General features: G+C 37.3%; 3 protein-coding genes across 4 annotated transcripts; 1 reads left to right on the forward strand and 2 right to left on the reverse strand.

Moving 5' to 3' along the window:
- Window positions 1-675: 675 nt before the first annotated feature.
- On the forward strand, window positions 676-1,782 carry LOC117567617 (uncharacterized). Its single transcript, XM_034247708.2, has 4 exons — window positions 676-785; window positions 844-970; window positions 1,032-1,399; window positions 1,460-1,782. The coding sequence occupies exons 1-4, from the start codon at window positions 775-777 to the stop codon at window positions 1,611-1,613; spliced, it is 660 nt and encodes a 219-aa protein (XP_034103599.1). The 5' UTR covers window positions 676-774; the 3' UTR covers window positions 1,614-1,782.
- LOC117567616 (leucine-rich repeat and death domain-containing protein 1) lies at window positions 1,637-5,253 on the reverse strand. Its single transcript, XM_034247706.2, has 6 exons — window positions 4,803-5,253; window positions 3,652-4,621; window positions 3,408-3,590; window positions 3,200-3,347; window positions 2,798-3,109; window positions 1,637-1,972 (listed from the first exon to the last, which is right to left on the reverse strand). The coding sequence occupies exons 2-6, from the start codon at window positions 3,980-3,982 to the stop codon at window positions 1,816-1,818; spliced, it is 1,131 nt and encodes a 376-aa protein (XP_034103597.1). The 5' UTR covers window positions 3,983-4,621; window positions 4,803-5,253; the 3' UTR covers window positions 1,637-1,815.
- A 110-nt stretch (window positions 5,254-5,363) lies between these two features.
- Window positions 5,364-8,194, reverse strand: LOC117567612 (F-box only protein 39). 2 transcript variants are annotated; one of them, XM_034247701.2, is made up of 6 exons: window positions 8,064-8,194; window positions 7,850-8,004; window positions 7,542-7,790; window positions 7,140-7,484; window positions 5,813-6,247; window positions 5,364-5,742 (listed from the first exon to the last, which is right to left on the reverse strand). In XM_034247701.2, exons 1-6 carry the CDS (start codon window positions 8,149-8,151, stop codon window positions 5,464-5,466), a joined length of 1,551 nt encoding a protein of 516 aa, XP_034103592.1. In that variant the 5' UTR covers window positions 8,152-8,194; the 3' UTR covers window positions 5,364-5,463. The 2 variants fall into 2 exon arrangements, 1 of the variants encoding a protein (XP_034103592.1); XR_007954735.1 differs by lacking the exon at window positions 5,364-5,742 and having other exon boundaries at window positions 6,140-6,247; window positions 6,808-7,484.
- Window positions 8,195-19,559: the final 11,365 nt, after the last annotated feature.

The following is a 19,559-nucleotide window of genomic DNA, read 5'->3' on the forward strand; positions in this document are numbered from 1 at the left end:
AAAATATAATTTTATATGATGAAAACGCCTGCAGTAGTTGGGAGTTAGTTGCTTTGGTTGACAATCTGGTAATATATCCGATAATAACAATGTTTTAAGATATGTATATTATCTCGACAGCCAACTTTCTACCTTCTATACTATGTCAAAATATAAGTTTCGGTATTTATCAGTATTTTTGATATATTCATTTGGTACTTTAAGAATAATACCGCAATGTTTGTTTTTATTAGAAATGTAACATATAGCGGGTATCTCAAGGCCAAGCACTTCCAACTGTAGCTTTCTTTATCATATTAAATTACTTTTTTTCATTCTTAATTTATACACTTTTTAATTTGAATTGCAATAATTTTTATTGCACTGTTTTATAATTCATAAATCTATTTTTAAAGGTATTAAATTAATACTAAAACAAAGTAATAATTATAAAGCCCAATGGAAATTGTATTAATTAATACGTGTAGAACCGCCTTAAGTCTAATTATTTTATATTTGAAACTAAGCCTAACCACCACTCAAACACTGACACCTAAGCGCCGTCGATATAGAAAGACAGAGAGGAATAGTGTTGATGCAGACACCACGGAAATGTGCTAATTGGGCGGACATGGAAAAGTAGGAAACCCGCAAAGCACGTGCATTTTTCTGGCACCTCTTTCTCTGTCGAGCTTGTCATTAAGCGATGAACCATGAAGCGCCCGAGTTCAATTCTAAAGCCAACGATCATCATAAACGATCCGCCGCTTGAGCCGACAACACAGAAGCGGAAAAATGAAGCTCATGTAAGTAAGAAGTAAAAATGATAAATAAATTTAATACATTCTTTTTTTAATGCTTCAGTGGCTTAATTACATTATTGCTGCTGGCGCTGGAGACTGTGCAGGCTCAGAGAGCCAACTTAACATCCTGGCGTCATCATCGTCGCCAAAAACGTTTTCTGATCTATCAAGACGGTGGTGTGATAAAGGTAATAATAATAATAAATAATTAAACTTCATTGAAAAAGCTATCTAATTGTTTTTTTCTAGATGGTGACAGGTACCGCATTTCCTGTTGAATTTCAAGAAAAGAATGCATGGCGTCAGCTGGTCTGGCTAATGAATTATCACTATCAATTTAGTGAACCAACTTCGCCGATTTACTGGTGGAAATTCTGGAACTCTGGGCGGGACCTCAAGGGTCCCCTGAAACTAACCAAAGAGCAACTACAACAGCAACACCGCGTAGAGGAGACCAAAGTGGATGAGCCACAGCTGATGCTTTACGCCTTTGCGGAGGAATACATGAATCGGCTTGGCCAGCATGGCAAAGAATGTCTCCAACGTTTGATCTGTGAGAATGGTCAGGTGCACGAGCACAGTGGACTTTATGCCCAGTTGTTGCACAGGCTGCTAACGTGAGTAACCTACTTCAACAATAATATGGCGCTGCCCCTTAAAACACCTTCCATCTATAGACCCCATAGATCTTTGGATGCGCGCTACGTGGATGCTTATCACATGGGCAGACATGGCATCAATTGTCGCCGCGCTTATCCCAAGGCATCGCATTGTGTCCTGGATGATTATGTGCATGTTCATGAGCATGGCCTAACGCAGAGTTACTCTTAAGCTTGACTTAAAGTGTTGTTCTAGTGCATCCCCTGGAATGAATAGGTGCCGGTTGCCAGTAGTTAGTTGGGACACTTTAATGACCTCTTCACAACAAAATACGCTTAGGTGATTAAATAACATTTATGAAACTAACACTTAATTAAACGTTGCAAATTTTATATACAAACATCCACAAGTATCGTAAAATGTCGCGAAATCTCTAATCATTATCATCATCATCATCATGTTCGTCATCGTCATCGGAAACTTTCCAGTTCAGTTGATAATATTTCTTTGAGTTGCTTGAAAGCCATTGGAGTGCGCAGTTCTGTGTGCAGAAGTTACAGGTGAACAACTGTTTCGAGGCACTGCCACGTCTGTAAAATCAAAGAAATTAAGTTAATCTGAAGGAAGGTGTGTTTTGAGATATTGATTCGATGATTCTACTAATATTATTTACGAAGGAGAGTTGAGATGAAAGTAATATATTTTCCAAGATAAATAGTAGATTTAGGCGAATTTTCGAAATTCTAGTAACTATTGTACTTATTGGTCGCCTAAAAAGCCAACCGAAAATTGTAAATGTTCGCTGGTAAAATAAAGTAACAATAGGCAGAAAAAAATAACTAAACATCACTTTAGCTTGGCTGGTGATATGTTTGATAATATAATTTGAGTTGAATGAATGGCATAATAAATACGATTAGTTAAAGACAATGACTTTAAGATAAAATAATGATATAAATATATTTCGAAGAAAACTAAGATTCTGTGATGATCGATCGTCATTAGATTCGAATTATGTTGGACCATAAAAATGTGATGAAACAATAAAAAGCCATGATAACAAATGTTGTGAGTTTTTTCTGAGCATTAAGTGCGAAAAATGTGCGTCCTAGTAAATATTATTATTAGAATCAGTGTATCCGTTAAGAACACCCAAAACTTGTTTGAAGGACTGATTTTCGGCCGCTAGAAAAAAAAAATAAATGAAACACAATAATTCTATGCTTTAAAAAATGTTTTTGTAGTGTTAAGTGAGGAATACCAAACACCTATTTTTGGATTACAAGTTTAAAATGGCATAAATGGGCTGAGATGTCATTAGGCATGGATTCATAAATGAGAAGAGTAACTTAATACCTTAGAAATCATCGTTGAATATGCTACGGAAAAGAAAAACCAAAATTCATTGTACTCACCGCTTGACAACCATGAAGTAGTAGGTTGTATAGAGGCATCGGGAGCAGTTTGTAGTCGTGCATCGGGCAATAGGCCCATTGTTGATGTGCGCACTCATGTACGGCTCGGGCAGCAGACGATGGAGCGCATCATTCTCATAGACGGGCGTTTGGCGATTCAGCTTCTCCACCGCATGCAAACAATCATCGTAGAGAGTGACTTGGTTCTCTGGCGAGGGGACGGGAAAGATTTTGCGTGTACCCACCGGCAGAAGCAAGCGAGAACGGTTTTCTAGCTCACGCACCCAGAAGAGCCCTTTCTTCGGGATGGAACTGTGTAAGAATAGTAAGAGAAAGTTTAGCAAGCTGTAAATATGTATTTTGTTTATGCTCTCCTCTATCTCTTTCTATCTCTTTACTTACAGCGGTGTTAATTTCTGCCTGTTGTCGTAGAAATTCTGATAGAAACGCTCGTAGATCATGGGTATATAATTGACGGAGGTATTGTGAAAGATGCGCACATGATTCATGAACTTTGAGAGCGCCGCCGGTAGATAAATAAGAGCACAGCCTGCAAAATAGAGAACAAAACAAATGGCCAAAGAGTTTTCTCCTTTATGTGTCTACTCACGATCGGCTGCAAGTGACTGCAGCATGGGCAGATTGGCAATGCGCTCTGGCAGATGCAATAGCGCCTCGTTGTCGCTCACGTTGAGCTCGTTGAGACGCACGCATTCGCTTAGCTGCAGGGGCAGGCGGCGGAACTGATTGTTGGCAATGTTCAAATGCTCTAAATTGCGCAAGCTGCTCAGCTCTAAGGAAGAGTTCACGAATGGGGTCAATGCCAAATGGAATGGGGATATCACCGAACCTACCTTTAGGCAGTTCAGTTAACTGATTGCCACTGACATTCAGTTGTTGTAGTTGCAGCAATAGTCCCAATGTGTTGGGCAGTTCCTTGAGCACATTGTTGGAAACATCGAGGAACTCCAGATTCTCCAGCATATAAATGTCGACGGGCAGTTCACTAAGATTGTTACCCGCCAAATGGATGAACTTTAGCGTAGTAATATTGAGCAGCCATTTGGGTATGACGGAAATGTAGTTCTCTTTGAGATAAACCTCCTCAAGGTCCTCGTAGAGAAATAAGTCCATGGGCACATCCTTAAAGTTCAAATAGCTCCAATGCAGTATGGTTTTATTCATTTTGAACGAACGCGTTTGTTACACAATATTTTCAATTTAATTGATACAAACGTATTTTGATAGCTGTTCGCGTTTTATTGTTTGTTTGTTTATATGCTTATATTTAGCCAGTTGAATTTCATTTTCTTTTTACGCGGTCATGATCAAATTTTGGCATGCGGCGCCTTCACTGTCACCCACTAAACTGGTCCCCCCAAACAACATCTGCAGGTATTAGCAACAGTTTGCTCTGTAGAGGAGGCTAAAATTGTCTCAAAAACTGATTTCGAAATGCTCGCAAACACGCAAAATTCTCTGATCATTATTACTCTTAAGTATATTTAAAATTTATTTTATTTATAAATTATTTTTTTTTTCTACTTTTTTTGTTTGCATTTTCTTTTGTATGTCACACGGCCGTATACGTAATGTGCCGCCTGAAAGTATGCAATTGCGGCAAAAGCGGCAAAATTTAAAAAGCTCTTTTACTCTTGGCACTGACATTGAATTTTGTTGGTTTTCACTGCAGGCAGTTGCATTGATTTGCCTGTTGTTTTTATTGTTGTTGCACTTCCCAGTTCAAGGTCAGCGAATAAACACAAGCTTTCATCGTAGCTTTTTGTGCTGAGTGTTTAGCGCGGGTTCGAGCAGTGAATTGAACTAAAAAGATTGCAGACCATATTGAAAAAAGTTCAGTTAGGCCTAAAAGCTTTCGTAGAAAGTAACTGTGCTAAATATAAGTGTACTAAATATGTTACTAAAACTTTGCTGTGTAAATGGAACTAAAGATGCGGACTTTATCCAACAAAACTGTTGATTGTCTTGTGATGTTTATTATTACCTATTAATAATTTCGTATAGAAACACAATAGACGCTCACTATTTCGTTGTGCAAAAACGTAAAACGCAATTTTTGATTTTGACGTAAATAAATTATATTTTGTATAAGACTATGTTTTTTTTTTGTGACAGTTGTCACTTAGGTACTCCGTTGTGAGGTTTATTAATAGTGATGGTGGTGATGATGACCATGATCATGGTAATAGTATTCATCGTATGGTGAATAGTGGTGATGGTGGTGGGGATAATACGGTGATCCATAGTAAGACGATCCATAAAACGGCACCTCGACAGCTATGGGTAGAGGAAGTTCCACGCCGATAAATTGTGGCACTGGAATAGCGTCCAGTTGCCCTACGAGTAGGATGAATACGGAGACTGCAAAAATAGCTGGAAACACTTTCATAGTTCGACGGTTGCGTATCAACTGAACAGAGCGTAGAGTTTAACATCTGCTTTATATGCTAAACTAGTTGTGAAATTTCACCACAAATTAGCAGTTAATTTTGTCGAAAGTTTTTCCCCGCAGCAAAATTAGTAAGTTCAATAAATATTTGCTTTATTTGGCATAGCAAATCGTCAATAACTAATAAAGCTCTTCACCCTTTATCACAAGTCTTACTTTTAACAAACATATATACATGCTTTAAGTGGGCGTTACCTCACGCGCCCGCCTTAACATTCACTGTGAGTAGCTTAAAGTCGTGATCGCTGAGCAGATTCCATTTGTAGCCCAGGATCTGTGAGATTTCTCGTTCTACAGCCTCATAGGAGCGAGAGTTTCGCTTCAGCCACAAATAGAAGTCATTGCTCCATTCTGGATGCCTTGGCCAATCGCACCTCAAGATGACAGCGAAGCGTCTAACGTGCAACGTTGCCAAATTCTTGGCAGTGCGTGCTATCAGCAACAGCGTCGATGTGGAGACCTTTTCACGTATAATCTACGTTGGAATGAAGTAACGTTAATAGGCAATACAATTCATGGTTTTGTTTGGATGGCCACCAGCTTACCAGTGTGTCTACGTTGAAGCACTGACGACACATCAGCAGCAGCAGGCTGTCGATGCGATTGTGAAATGGCTTTGGGCTGCTGAAGCGCGGCAACAGTTCATGCCCATAGACCGCCAGAGTGTTCTTATAGTGATCCACCATGCGGATTACCAGCTCGGTGCGGATGCGCGCCCGAGGTGCCCAATAAGTGATGCTGTGGACAGGTGCCTCGGGTTGCATCACAACCTCGCCATCCGTTAGATTCTCCAGTCGCAGATGAACTCGCAGACGTGGATTGGTGAGCTTTAGGCTGCGCCAGGCCTTCACTCCGCAGGCACTGATGGTCAGGTGATTGGGTGTATAGCAGTTTTGCAGCAAATGCAAATGACGCAGCTTCGTGTCCGCCAGCAATGAGAGCACATCGTCGTCTATGTTTTGTGGTGAGATGGTGAGCACCTAAAAAAAATACAATAATAGTTAAAGTTTGATTGTCTATTGCGGGAGAGCAGGGAAGAGGAGTTGCCAATTTTTTCACGGGATAAAAGCTGGTAGCAAAAAAAATGCTAAAAATTTTACTGAAATGAAAATGCGTTATAAGGTTTACTTATTTTAAGTTTTACGTATGGATTATGTAAGCACTTGAACGAGTACAAGTAATATAGTACCATAATGACAGATTAGAGTCAAAATAATTAGGTTAAACCTCAAGCTCATATCGTTTGAATATATGGGTAATTATCTGGCGAAATTTGTCGCATGCGACACTATTTACAGTACAAACAAAATTAACTGAAAGAATTTTAAAAATAAGTAAAGGTTATTTTTATAGGATTAGCACTCTAAAGCCCGGAACCTTTTCTGTTTTTCGATAAAATATTATATATAAATTCGATAATTTTTTGGTTTTCGTACAAACTTGTTCATTTTTGCAATTATCTTAAGATGGAAAAACAATTCCAAAATCATTCTTGGCTTAAATTAAAGTGCTTATCAAGTGCTCTAAGATCCATCCTTACTATGTATGTATGTGTTTTTTTTCACTTTAGATGGTGTCGCTCACGACATTTTCGTCATATTGCTGGCAATTACGAAAATTTATATAAGAAATTCCAAAATCGTTTTTTATAAAGATTAAATCAGTATTTAAAACCCTATCGATGAGATCAGAAGAAAATCTGTGAGGCTGATGTCGATGTCAGCTTGCTTTGGATTTTGTTTTTTACATAAATTTGGCAAATACTTTTAGCATAAATTAGCTGTAGTTTCCGCTTTCCCCAGTTTACAAACTTCTCACATAATCGCTTAACCAAAAAGTGGAATTGACAACATTGCAGTGCTATGAACTCACCCGTAAATTGAGAAACAATCCTACATGCATGATGGGACAGTGGACCGTGGTCACATTCACCAAATTAAGGACACGCATTTTGGTGCAACAACTGCAAACAACTTCATCCAACAGGTGATTCGCCTCGAAACGTTCTAAAACAAAATCGACCAATTTCAGAGTATGCAGATCGGTCAGACGCAGCAGAAGTTCCTTTAGACCCTTCAGCAGCTGTCCGCCAGTGCCAAAGAGTTTTATGCCTTCGGGATCATTCGGCTGTGACATATTGCAAGGAAAATGATACACAAGCGAGCGTATGCAGCGACCCATGCCGATTAATTCGGATTGAGGATTGTGTTCGAGACCCTGAAAAAATAATATTAATATAATATTCATTTATAGACATAGTGCATATGATTCTACCTTATCAATGCTCCACGACAGCAACGTCATAAACTGATAGATATTATTGAAGCTATGCCAGGGGCGAAACTCGATGCCTCTGAGGTGTTTACCGATGCGAGCCAAACAGTTCTGGGTACGCATATGATCTAAACAGTATTGCCAACCCGAGTAATAGTTGTACTTCGGTCGCGTCAACGTCCGATCATCGACCACAAAGTTGTGCCACACCGTCGGCAAGTAGAACGTTCTGTACCAGTGTCGGCAAACCTAAAAGATCCGACAACATTTAACATGATTCTGCAAAGAGAGAGCGAAAATCCACTTACCAAGCTTGCATAGTAGCGCTCTTTGGGTGTGAGATAGGTGAATATTTCCTCCAACGCGATGTTGGGCAGTTCGGACCATCGGGAATAGACGCGCTGCGATTCATCCAGTTGATCATTTTCGTCATCATTATCTTCATCAATATCTATATAGCAGGCTGACAGAAAAGGTAAAATTGTATTTCAATTTCGTTTAGCTTTTTTAACTTTGCTTTACCTTTCTCATTTTCATCGATCTTCCAGCCTGCCTTGTGCATGACCTCGAGCTGGGCGCTTCCCTTGCGCCCAGCATTAATTGTGGACATATTTGTATTTGATTAGTTTTTTCCTCTGATTTTGGGTACGAAATTATTTACAACAAGAGAGAAAGAACACAAACACACATTACTACTACTATATTCCACTCTAATTTTGAAATTTTTGGCACAGCTCGCTGTTGAAATTTGTTTTTGTTTTTTTTTCTTCGGTTTTTTTGTTCTTATATGAGATTTATTTTTATATAGTTGCGACGGTCGAATCGTTCTCGCGTGGCGCGTTGCGTTCCGTCGCGTTTGGAAGACGACTGACAGTCTTTACACAAATTCCTTCAAGACTACACACTAAAATGCTATTTTCGAAAATGGGAACGAAATAAACGAAAAGTTTCGTCAAGTTTCGAAATTGTTAGAAAGCCGCGCGCGCACATTCGTTGAAAATTTGACGGTATTTATTTTGCTTACGATATTTTATTATATTTGATTTTTATACTCTTTCGTCTTTGTCTTCGTTTTCGTTTCTTTTTTTCTTCTGTGTACAGCGAATGAAACTGATGTGTTCGATGTTATTGTTATAATTAGATGCCGGCATTATGTGGCATAGGGCTCAATGTGGCAGCAAACTGGGGCAACTTGTTGATGTTGCCGCTGACTGTTTCATTGAGGTGTTTATTATAAATAAACTTTTTTGTTGTGTCTGCCCGGCGAAACGCGATCTAAAACTAATCGCTACACCAGCTGACTCTCTTAGTATTACCCATAACGCATTCGAAGTTTCTTTTCATTGTGCTGATTAGGTTTACCAGATGACGTCGTGATATGAGGGTAAATATATACTATAAATGTTTGCAGTTCTAAAATAAGACTCATATAAATAAAGTGACTAAGAAAAGGGCTGCAAATTGTGAGAAATCCATTTGTGTAATTGAAATCGAACATTATTTACTGATTTTTTTTTGTTTCTCAATTTTGAAGTGATAGTTAAAATGTTCTTATTTGTAGATAGAAATGGAATTTGAGAAAAATGTTGGCAAAAACGCATTTCACAATCCTGTCGGCTTCCTTTGACATTTGACACCACTTTGCAGCGCCTTTTGCAGGGAAGTGTAATGTCCTTATCGCTTTGCCATTCTGCTTCTCAGCTATTGTTGTTGCCGTTGACGATGCCACCAACTGCTGTCCATTTGCCATTCTCCATTGTCCATGGTCCAGTGTCTGGATGCCATCACCATTGAGGAGCTGCACTACGCTGGACGCCACTACACAGAGGCCATTGTCATTTCCGGCAACGCAGCAGGTACACTTAGCGGAAACAGCTGTTTTGTATTTGTAGCTTGGCGGCAGAGTCTGAAAGGAGCAGGAAAATGTAAAGGCATTTTGCAATTTTCTTTTGGCGTCAAGAATTTTGTGTAAAGTGACCAAAAGCGACTTGGTACTTGTTGTGCTGTTGTCTTTGTTGTTGGCTACGTTTTCTCCATCTGTTGCAGTGTAAAAATATCCGTTGCCTACTTTTAGGATCAGCGCATATTTCGCGCCAAAGCACTTAAAAATATGCTGAATATTTTATAAGTTGTGCCCAACGAGCTGGATGTAAACAATGTGAAATGTGCAATGTGCAGTGGCCCCGTAATTAAAACAAATTTAAAAGCAGTTAACACATACACCAACACAAAACACACATACATACAACAAACACACGTGATACACAGCTCAGAAGTGAGCTGGCAGCACTTCCGCATTTGGTTTGAACACATCAAATATGACAGCAAAACGTTTTCGTTTTCGCTGCCACAAAATTTGACTATGCAAATTTGAATGTCAACAAAAAACTTGCAGTTTAACCCAAAAACCTTATTTTGCGGCGTCGTTTGCCATTTGCCGCTTCTGGCAACAATTTCGTAGCATTTACCAAATGCTTTCGACTCCTCTCGAGTTTGGCAGCACGAAGCGCATTGCGCAAAATTTATGCAATCTGTCGGTGTTTAGTTTATGCGTACGTATGTGTGCGCACACTTATTAGAGATGTGTGCGTGAAGCGCTAAATGGGATATCAAATTGTAAAATACTCTGATTTTTGAGAGAAAATATTAATTTATAAGTATTTTCCTTAATTGCAGTCAAATTTTTATGATCTATTTATTTCTTACACGTTTTCATTAAAATGTAATAATAAGATTTGTTTTAAACAAATGGTTTTTTGTTAGCCTGATGTCCTGTATTCGTTTAGCATTTTATTCTTAGCTTCAATAAGTAGATAATATTCTTATTATTGCAGTTTTATCGTTAGCGAATCATCGTCATCTTAAATACTTACATAGTATTTACCATTAGTTTACCGCTCTGGTTAAGTGTGTCCAGTTTAGCTTCAGGGGAAATTCCCCCACGGAGTATAGATGGCTAGTATTGCTTGTCTGCTGTATGTAAAAATTTTGTATCTTTACTCGTTTTAAACATGTTATTTCTGCCCATTTATAGATACACAGAATGCTTGCTGTAAATATTATATTCATAATTGTAAAAAGTAGATTGCGTGCGATATTTCGTCAAACTTTCATCTCTGACATGCATATGCATGAACGGAATCATATATGTGTACATACATACATATATATGTACGTAAATAGTTGAGAGCCCGCGTATGTGTATGTGTGTCTATGTGTAACGGCAGCTTAAAACTGTAAAACAGGAAGTTGCTCGTTGGCTTGGTTAGCCAAGCCCGGCCAAGCACTCGTCGCTGTCTTCCTGACTGCCAATTGCATTGTTGTTGCTCTTGTTGTAGCTGAAGTTATCGTCCCTGTTGCTGTTGTTTTTGTTGTTGCTTGTGTTGTTGTTGTCCATGTTGTTCTTAATTTTGCTGTTGGCCTTGCTCAGGTGCATCGCGTTGGCAGCTGTTTTGGGCCATTGTTTAGCCGTCGGATGTTGCCAAGTTCTGGCATTTAATGTACAATTTTGCAGCATTTTAATTACATGCTCTTCGCATCTCTCTCTCTCTCACTCACTCGCTTCTATTACATTATTCCAAGTGCTGTTAACTCTGCCATGTGGTTATGCAAATTGGCGGCTTATGGCAATGGCTAAAATGTCGCATGACTTTGATTTTTGTTCATATGCAAACTGCATTTGCGTTAAACATTTTAAATGCAAATCATTTGCCAGTTGCTTTTAGCAAGTCATTTAATTTTCGTTGTTTTACTTTCATAGCATAACTTGTAGCGTCTTTGCCTGTTGGCTAAATTTTTGTCTATCCTGCAGAAGGGTTTTGAAGTAGAGAGAATACGTGAGTTTTCGCTTGAGTACTTATGAAATATGCAACTATTTACTTATTCATTCGTAACTTAGAATTAAGTTCTAAGGTTCAAGGCGCAGCTTGAGCAACTGGGGCCTTCAGGCTGATTGGCAATTAAAACTAATAATTATCTCATAATTAAATAATTTAAAGTACAGGACAATCTCAATTTATCCGACTATCTGGAGTGTTCTCCCAAGAGAGTTAAAAATGTATAATAAACCAAAACGAGCCTAGCACCAAAAGTGTCCGCCTGAAGGATAAATGTGATTTAGTTATATTCCCATCAGTTCTCCAAATTTTCTATTTTTGTTATATTACAATGGTTCTCAAATTACGAAAATTGTGCCCATATTTTGTTAAACAAAAAATTATATTAATATTTATATAATAAACTTTGAATTGATTTGTAAATGAATTATAGAGGCAGAGTGTGCGAATAGCTTTATAGAGTTACTTATAGGAAGGTTAAAATGTACTTAATGTAAATAAATTACATATATTATGTCTGACTTTTAATTGGAAGACTGAAAATTTTCCCGATTCAAGATTAACTTTAATGTTGTTAAATATTTATTAATATGTTAATTTTATATAAGGGACAACAAATAGCTCATCGCTATTAATTGTAGAAGGGATCTCGACACACTTGAGATTAAACTTTTTATTTACTCTACAGAATTTTCGTCTTCTTTCTCAAGCCTCATTTCCAACATGTGCATGGTTTTCCGAAAACTTTCTGACAGTTGCAACTGCCGGCTATGAATTTGGATGCGCAGCTGTTACTTATGCAAAGTTCTTCTGTTGAGTGGATAACTTAAAGCCCCGAAGTTTTATATAAACTCCTCTCACATATAAGACTAAATCTCAATCACTGCGCTCACCCACCAAACACCCAAACACCCAAATCCCAAACTCCTGCTGCAAAAGCAACAACAACAACTCAATTGCAATTGTTCTGGCGTTGTCACTTTAGTGCCCAACCCTTGTTGGAGGTTTGGGGTCCGATGCCACCCTTCGTAATTTGCCTTGACAATAGTCATGCATTTTAATTGAGCAGCAGCTGCGGTTCATCTAGACCTCCCCCTCCACTGCCATCCAGCAAAAACACTCTCGGCCACACCCCTTGGCCACCCACTAAACGCAGCAAATTGTGGCCATTAAAAAAATGGCATTTAAAATAGAAACTTTTTAATTTTTTTTTTTTTGCTTTTTTGCTTTTTTTTTGTAATATTTTCCGCTTTTTGTGGGGAATGACAGCAATTATTTGTAAAATATTTATATTACAATTGAATTGAAAAAGTTTCTGTATGTGGCAGTTGCCCTGCAATAATAAAAACACGAGGAACAACTTTTTTGGGGGGTCTCTAATAAAATGAATGGAAATTAAAGCACTGCGAATATTTGTTGGTGTGTGCAAAACAATTAAGCTAAAATTGTTATTGCAATTTGAAAACAATTGTCAAATTATGCAAATGCCGCCTGATTGCCAAAGTACTTTTCAACACCACCCCCTCGATGCCTCGCAAAGTGTTTCGCCCCCTTTGTTGAAGCTAACAAGGTAAACAACTCCACACTCCTTGACAACCTGCGAATGCTGCTCAAAGATTTATGGCCACTGCTTGAGGCGCAATTCTTCTGGTTTCTACTCTTCTTTCTTTGTCCGCTGCTAGTGTGGGTTCTATGGAGAAGATGCCGCACACAAAAGTTGAAAGTGGCACGTTGTCAGCTGCAAGGCGATTGCAATTTGCATAAAAATTCATTGGTTATGCGGCAAGTTGACAACACGCAAGAGCCAACAGGCTGTCATACTTAGCTGACTGGAGTGGAAACTTGAATATTCTTTCTGGTGTAAGTCTATGTTTAGGATGAGTCGAATAAGTTTATTACTATTGTTTGGCTAGAATATGAACTTTTATTCACTCAATAAATGTTTGCAATCGATAATACAATATTTCGCATTTTTCAAAGTGATTATTATTAATTAAATATTCTTGTATTAATAACAGTTTAAGAACGAAGTCAAGTCAAAGTATAAGAATTCTAGATCTAAGAGATTTATCAGTCCTTATTGCTTATTGCAAATTGGTATATTTTGTTATATACGATATATTCACAATGCTGTTATACCACATATATATATATATATATTTCAAGCATATTTTAGTATTTTCAGTATAATAATTTTGTATATTTTAAGGTTGTATTTTAGGTCTCTAAGATATGTCAGTTCTTGTTGCTTTGGTTGGCAAATTGGTATATTTTGTTGTATATGATATACTCCGAATAAAGTATCACACCGTTATACCACATATGTGACATATTTTAGTAGAGGTATTTCAGTATATTAATTTAGTATATTTTAAGGATAAAACGACTTTTTTATAAAATTAGTTTCACTTAAATATAACAAAGCTCGCATGTCTCGTTATTCTTAATACTTGACCGTGGGGAATTTATATTAAGTAAGTATAGACAAGGCCATGAAATAGTTAGGCATGCGATATATTCAATACGCATTATGACGATGTAGAAAACTACAAATAATTACAAATTTTATACTGTTAAAGTAAAACCACAGAAAAACAATAAATTGAAAAACTGCTTACAGGCAAAAGTTAAGGATATTTGACTATTCTTAGCATTCGATTTTAATTATGCAAAAAGAAACAACATTCAAAGTGGAATTTGTTTTTAAATTGTGGCAAGGTGCTGTGGTTAGTGAGCCTGAAAAAGTCAACTTTCAATAAAAGATGGCACTGACCACAATCACATTGTGTGCCACATCCGCCAGTTTTTACTTCTCTCCCGCTCTCTCTCGCTCTCTCTCTTTCTCACTCTATCATATGCGTTCGCAGTGTCACTGCTGCTGTTACATTTCCGTTACATTAACAAAGCGCCATTGAGCGGCACGAACAACACCAAACAAAAGCAGAAAGAACCAAGGGCAACAAAAATGGCGCACACGCTGCGCTTTACAAGTGAAAACTAGTTTGGGTTTTTGGGACCCAAAACAAGGGCAACAACAAGAACTACAAACAAGCCGAACAACGACAACAAGAACGGTCATTATGCTACAGAGTGGGGGCAAAAGGGCAGCCAGATGGCACAATTCGCTTTCCTCGTCTCCTCCCCCGCTGCTGGGTGCGTGTGTATTTTTCGGTCAGTTTTGTAATTGAATCACGTTTTGTATTAAATAAACTTTTCAAATTATCGAAAAATTGACTTGCACTACAAACACCGCCGCCTAGTTTCATTTACTGTCTGTGTGCGTGCCCCGTTCACGGTACTCTCTCGCTTTCTCTCTCTCGCCCTCTCTCTCTCGCTCTATCACATATGGTCTCCAGCTTTCGCACTTTGCGTGTGTTGCGTGTGGTTTGTCCATTAACATAAAAAACGCAGCTTTCGCTAGTGTGTGCTTTTGTTGTATGTGTGTTTTTTTATTATTTTATTTTCTTTTCAGTTTTTTTATGCAAAACACTTGACAGCCTCATTAGTATTGAAGCGGTTAAAAGTTATATAAGCACCGCTCCCCCTCACTCACAACTTCGCCACGTGAGGATATTCGCTTTAACGCGCGCGCACAAAAGTATGCAACACGTTTTCGACTTGTCGCCATTTTTTGCGCGAGGAGAGAATAAGAGAGAGGGGGAGAGAGAGAGGGCTGCTCATGCAATTTGATTTTCCATTTGAATACTTTTTGTTTGCTGCATAATTGAAGTAAAACGAGTTAACAAACAAACAAATGGATTTATTTTTGCGATCACGTACAACCCCCGACGAGGAACTTGCTCATTTATCGGGCACAGCCTGATGTTGCATACACATGTATATATACACACAAGAACAACAATTGCAGCAACAACACAATGCATTGGCTGCATTCTTTTCATAACATATTTTGCATGCAATGCTGCGTGTCTGGCAAGCTTGGCGCCGTCGTTTTGCACCCAGATGAATGCATTCGAAACTGGGTGACCAGTGGCCATTCTCACACACACAGACACATGCGCGCTGTTCACAATCAATTCACATACACAAACTCACACATGCAGCCGAAAGCAGACAACTTGTTTTCGCGCCATTTGCACGCGTCATGAATTTTTCATAAACATTTAAAGGGATTTCATTACAATATACAATATACCTACATATAAAAGAAGTACACACATATTTGTATACAAATGCATGAATGCATGTGTGTTCGTGTGTCTGTGCATGTGGAAACATCCAGCATCGCTCGAACTCCGCATATTTGACTGAAGTCTTTATAGTTTTGCATAAACATTAATTTGACTGAAACACAAAACTGTTGTTAAATATTGACAAAAATATTAAAAACGAATTCAAATTGCTTAGCAATTATTTAAACTAAAATAAATAGAAATAGTCAATAATTCATTACTATCTTTTATAAGGTAAAAAGCAAAGAAACCACTTATAGAGTATTTGTATGACGATCATTGATACTCACTTCGCACTCGTTTTGCATATGTACAGGCTCCGAAGGGCATGTAAATTAAAAATTAAATTTTGTTCACAACATGCATTTTGGCATCTGTTGTACGTTTGCTTACAACAGAAAATTGCGGGAGGGCGTTGTGGGTTGTGGTTATTGAGGTGGAGTGAAACCCATATAAGTTAAACTGACAGAACCTTCAATAAGCTCATTTTTAAGCCATTAAGTAATTAAGGTTGAACAATTTGCCAGTTGTAAATGTGTATGTAATTGCAATTGTAGGTCGATGCCATCGATTCGACTTTATTTCAAGTCATATTTATGTTACTTTTGAATAAATTCCATTTAAAAATCGATTCTTGACGTTCATTTAACAAAAGTTAAATGACATTTTTTTGTATTTAGCACATGACGTTATAGTTGATTGTGTATCCAAAAGAATTATGTTTATACCGACTATCCGCTTGGGTTGAAGGGTATTTTATTGTAGCTTTGTACGTTCAGGAAATGTATGTAAGAGGCGGAAGGAGGCATCTCCAACCCTATAAAGTATACATATGACATATGTAAATTCTTCATCAGAGATTATAATAAATAGAGCTATAATTTTTTTTTTTATAAACTTTGTTTACAGCATCTGTTATGTTTGCACGATGTTTGAAATTTTTACAACACCCACTTCCGCCCTACAAATCGATCAAAATTGAATAACAAGCGTCACAAAGCTAGAGTCACGATTTTTGGTACATACAATAATACCTAAGAGTTCTGTGAATTTGGTTGCGATCAGATAAAAGTTGTCGAAGTTATTGAAGAAATATTTTTGTAAGAGTAAAAACGCCTACTTTCTATAGGTCTTAGTTGCATTGGCTGACAATCTGCTATATTCACCCTCTATGGTATATTTTGAATGTAGTAATGTTTTAATATGTAAAATAGCATTCGGTATATAATATTTTCAGTATTTTATATTATATTTATATTAATTTGGCATATTTTAAAATTAATACCGCACTGTTGTTCTTTTCCTTTTAATGGGTGTATCACAGTCGAGCACATCCGACTGTAGCTTTCTAACTTGTGTTTTTATGTGAGTACTAGAATATACCCCTTAAATTTCGTTTCTGCGTGAGGTATTCGTAATTTATTGTTTTCCTTGCTACACCGCAAGGTGAATGTGTTAAACTTCACCTCAAGCTCAGGCCATAAAACTTCAATTAGATTTTGATGAGTGTCGCTCAGCTCAGCTCAGCTGGCAAATCTTTTTATCAGCCACAAAACAGGCCAACAAGTTTGGTAAAAACGCCTTTACAGCAAATCAGCTTTTAGTGGTTAATTACTCCCACGTGGCATGACAAACATTTAATGGCCATTGCAGCCCAGTCAAACAGGCTTCTTTCAGACTAAAATGCAAATAGAGATATGGGGATGAATGTGCTGGAGTCGCATTCTCATTGCCATGGCTATTTGCTATGGATTGTCACTTGAGCACTGAAACTGAAGCTAAAACTGACGCCAATTTGTAGTTACGACTACGCGCAACGTTTCATTAAAAATAATACCTAACATTCTCAAAGACAAACTACCCAAAATCCAACCTGTCCCATAACCGTGATGCCACCCACCGGCAGCGAATTAAATGAAATTAGTGCGAGTTGAAGCAGTGTGTATAAAGTGTGTTGTGGGGGGCAAGAGAGAGAGAGAGAGAGAGAGAGAAAGGTAGCATTAAACGGGTTTAGCAAATACGCACATCAAATTACTAGCATCACTCCCGCTTGCCACTCCTCCACAAATGGATTCAACTCGACTCGACTCGACATTATTCATATTTTATAACCCTAACGGCTGCTGACTGCAACACAAAACGACCCCAGCACACAAAAATGAGGAAAGTCGAGTTGGCAAGTACAACAATTATGGTTCCACTTTATTTGCTGTGTATGTGTGCACATGGATCCACGTGTATGCGAGTGTTTGTGTATGTGCGTGTGTGTGTATCTCTGTGCATGTTGCGATGTTTGTGCTAACGTTTAGCCTTAGCCTGACTGAGGCACGAAAGCCGCTCTTCTGCTGACATTATAATTCCTGTAGTGTGTGGATATACCCTTACCAAACGGCATACAAATGAGTCCACAAAAAGGGTTAGGCCAGATTTCAATGGGTTTTTTTTATGTTCATAATAGATAGGGTTACAGGTAAAAATTGTATTCTTAACGTATGATGTTATATTATTTAGAATGGGAAGAGAAAATAGAGCTTTTCTTTCAGGGATGAACATATTGCATATTATAAAATACGTTATGTTTGTCACAGGATGGCAGATACGAAATAAATAAGGATAGGATCATTTTAAAAACTAAAAACTCTAGAAACAGAGCATAACATCCCAAATTGACTATTTAAATTTATTAAAGAAAACTAAATTATAATTAATTATTACATTTGAAGAACCAATAATCATTGGTTATATGCTCAATAGAAAAGTTAAAATAATAATATGCATTAATTAGTTACAACTGTTCATAAGTAAATAAAAATATGACCAATAAAGTAAATAAAAATAGGACCGCAATAATCCTAATAATAATATGTACTAATTATGTACATCTATACTCTGAATATTATTTTTGGTGTAGATTTCTATAGCTTTAATATAATATTTTTGTAACAATTTTTCATTTAAGTGTTATGTGGCGTAAGTAACATCAAATAATTGAAAATACATTATTTTAAATACACCTAATTATCAATCTAACAGACCAATATTGATAATATTATTTTAAACACAATTAGTTATCAATGTATCAGACAAATATTAATGGTAAATAGATTAAAATCAGATTTTGTTTGCAAGTGTAGGTATTCATCAGTAATGTCTGCTGACTATAAAATATGATTTATACATCGTTTACATACAACCATGAAAGAGTGAGATCGAGAGAGACAGAGTGAGTGAAAGATTCACCCGCTATGAGCGACCTTTGCTCAGCTGTAGCAGGCACGCACTTCTTGCATATTTATGCAGTTTTAATTGTGTGTTTGTTTGTGCGCGTTTGTGTGCTAATTATTGTCAGTTAGCTGGGGCATATGGGTTTTAATTAGCGTCCCATCAAAGTGGAGTAGCGGGGATAGCAAATAATGACAACGTTTGTATTTTTCATGATTTTGAATTTGGCTTGTAATGACTTATAATTAATTGGCATTCAATGCAAATACTCCATATATGTTAGATGACTAACTAATTCACTTAAGTGTTCAATAATTTAAAAATGAATGTCATATATGGGGGTGCTTCAAAATGAAAGTGAATATAGTTACCTTTTGTGTAATTAATATGAGTGGAAACAACTCAACAACAAGATTAAAACAAAATTTTAATTTAACGTATTATAAGTTAAGTTAAATTAAAGATGAATGTTTTATTTTTTCACTTTCAGTTTTAATTTTGAAGTGCATAAAAATGCGGAGAAGTTAAACAAGGTCCGAATCATAGGGAGAATATGGTTTGATCATTTACGACTGCAGGTAACTAATTGAAATCATTGAAATTAAAAGCGGATGCATATACATCGTAGCAGCACAGTGGTCGAAATGTAATTGTAATATCCATTCTGCACGTATTTACATTTCTGAAAGCACTTTATGAACCAACAATACTTTGGTTTCCCAATTTACAGACTCTGTTGGTATCATCATCAAAAACGCATATTCAAA

The sequence above is a fragment of the Drosophila albomicans genome, chromosome 3 (genome assembly GCF_009650485.2).
Source record: "Drosophila albomicans strain 15112-1751.03 chromosome 3, ASM965048v2, whole genome shotgun sequence".
In the NCBI taxonomy this organism is placed as follows: Eukaryota; Metazoa; Arthropoda; class Insecta; order Diptera; family Drosophilidae; genus Drosophila; species Drosophila albomicans.

Bases quoted from the DNA above. Each gene is read 5' to 3' on its own strand.
- LOC117567617 (XM_034247708.2), top strand. The intron at 971-1,031 runs GTAATAATAATA...GTTTTTTTCTAG, and splicing joins AAGACGGTGGTGTGATAAAG to ATGGTGACAGGTACCGCATT. The intron at 1,400-1,459 runs GTGAGTAACCTA...TTCCATCTATAG, and splicing joins TTGTTGCACAGGCTGCTAAC to ACCCCATAGATCTTTGGATG.
- LOC117567616 (XM_034247706.2), bottom strand. From the start codon at position 3,982: ATGAATAAAACCATACTGCATTGGAGCTATTTGAACTTTAAGGATGTG. The intron at 3,591-3,651 runs GTAGGTTCGGTG...ACTCTTCCTTAG, and splicing joins GTTAACTGAACTGCCTAAAG to AGCTGAGCAGCTTGCGCAAT. The intron at 1,973-2,797 runs GTGAGTACAATG...TTGATTTTACAG, and splicing joins TACTTCATGGTTGTCAAGCG to ACGTGGCAGTGCCTCGAAAC.
- LOC117567612 (XM_034247701.2), bottom strand. From the start codon at position 8,151: ATGTCCACAATTAATGCTGGGCGCAAGGGAAGCGCCCAGCTCGAGGTC. The intron at 8,005-8,063 runs GTAAAGCAAAGT...CTTTTCTGTCAG, and splicing joins GATCGATGAAAATGAGAAAG to CCTGCTATATAGATATTGAT. The intron at 6,248-7,139 runs GTGAGTTCATAG...TATTTTTTTTAG, and splicing joins GATTGTTTCTCAATTTACGG to GTGCTCACCATCTCACCACA.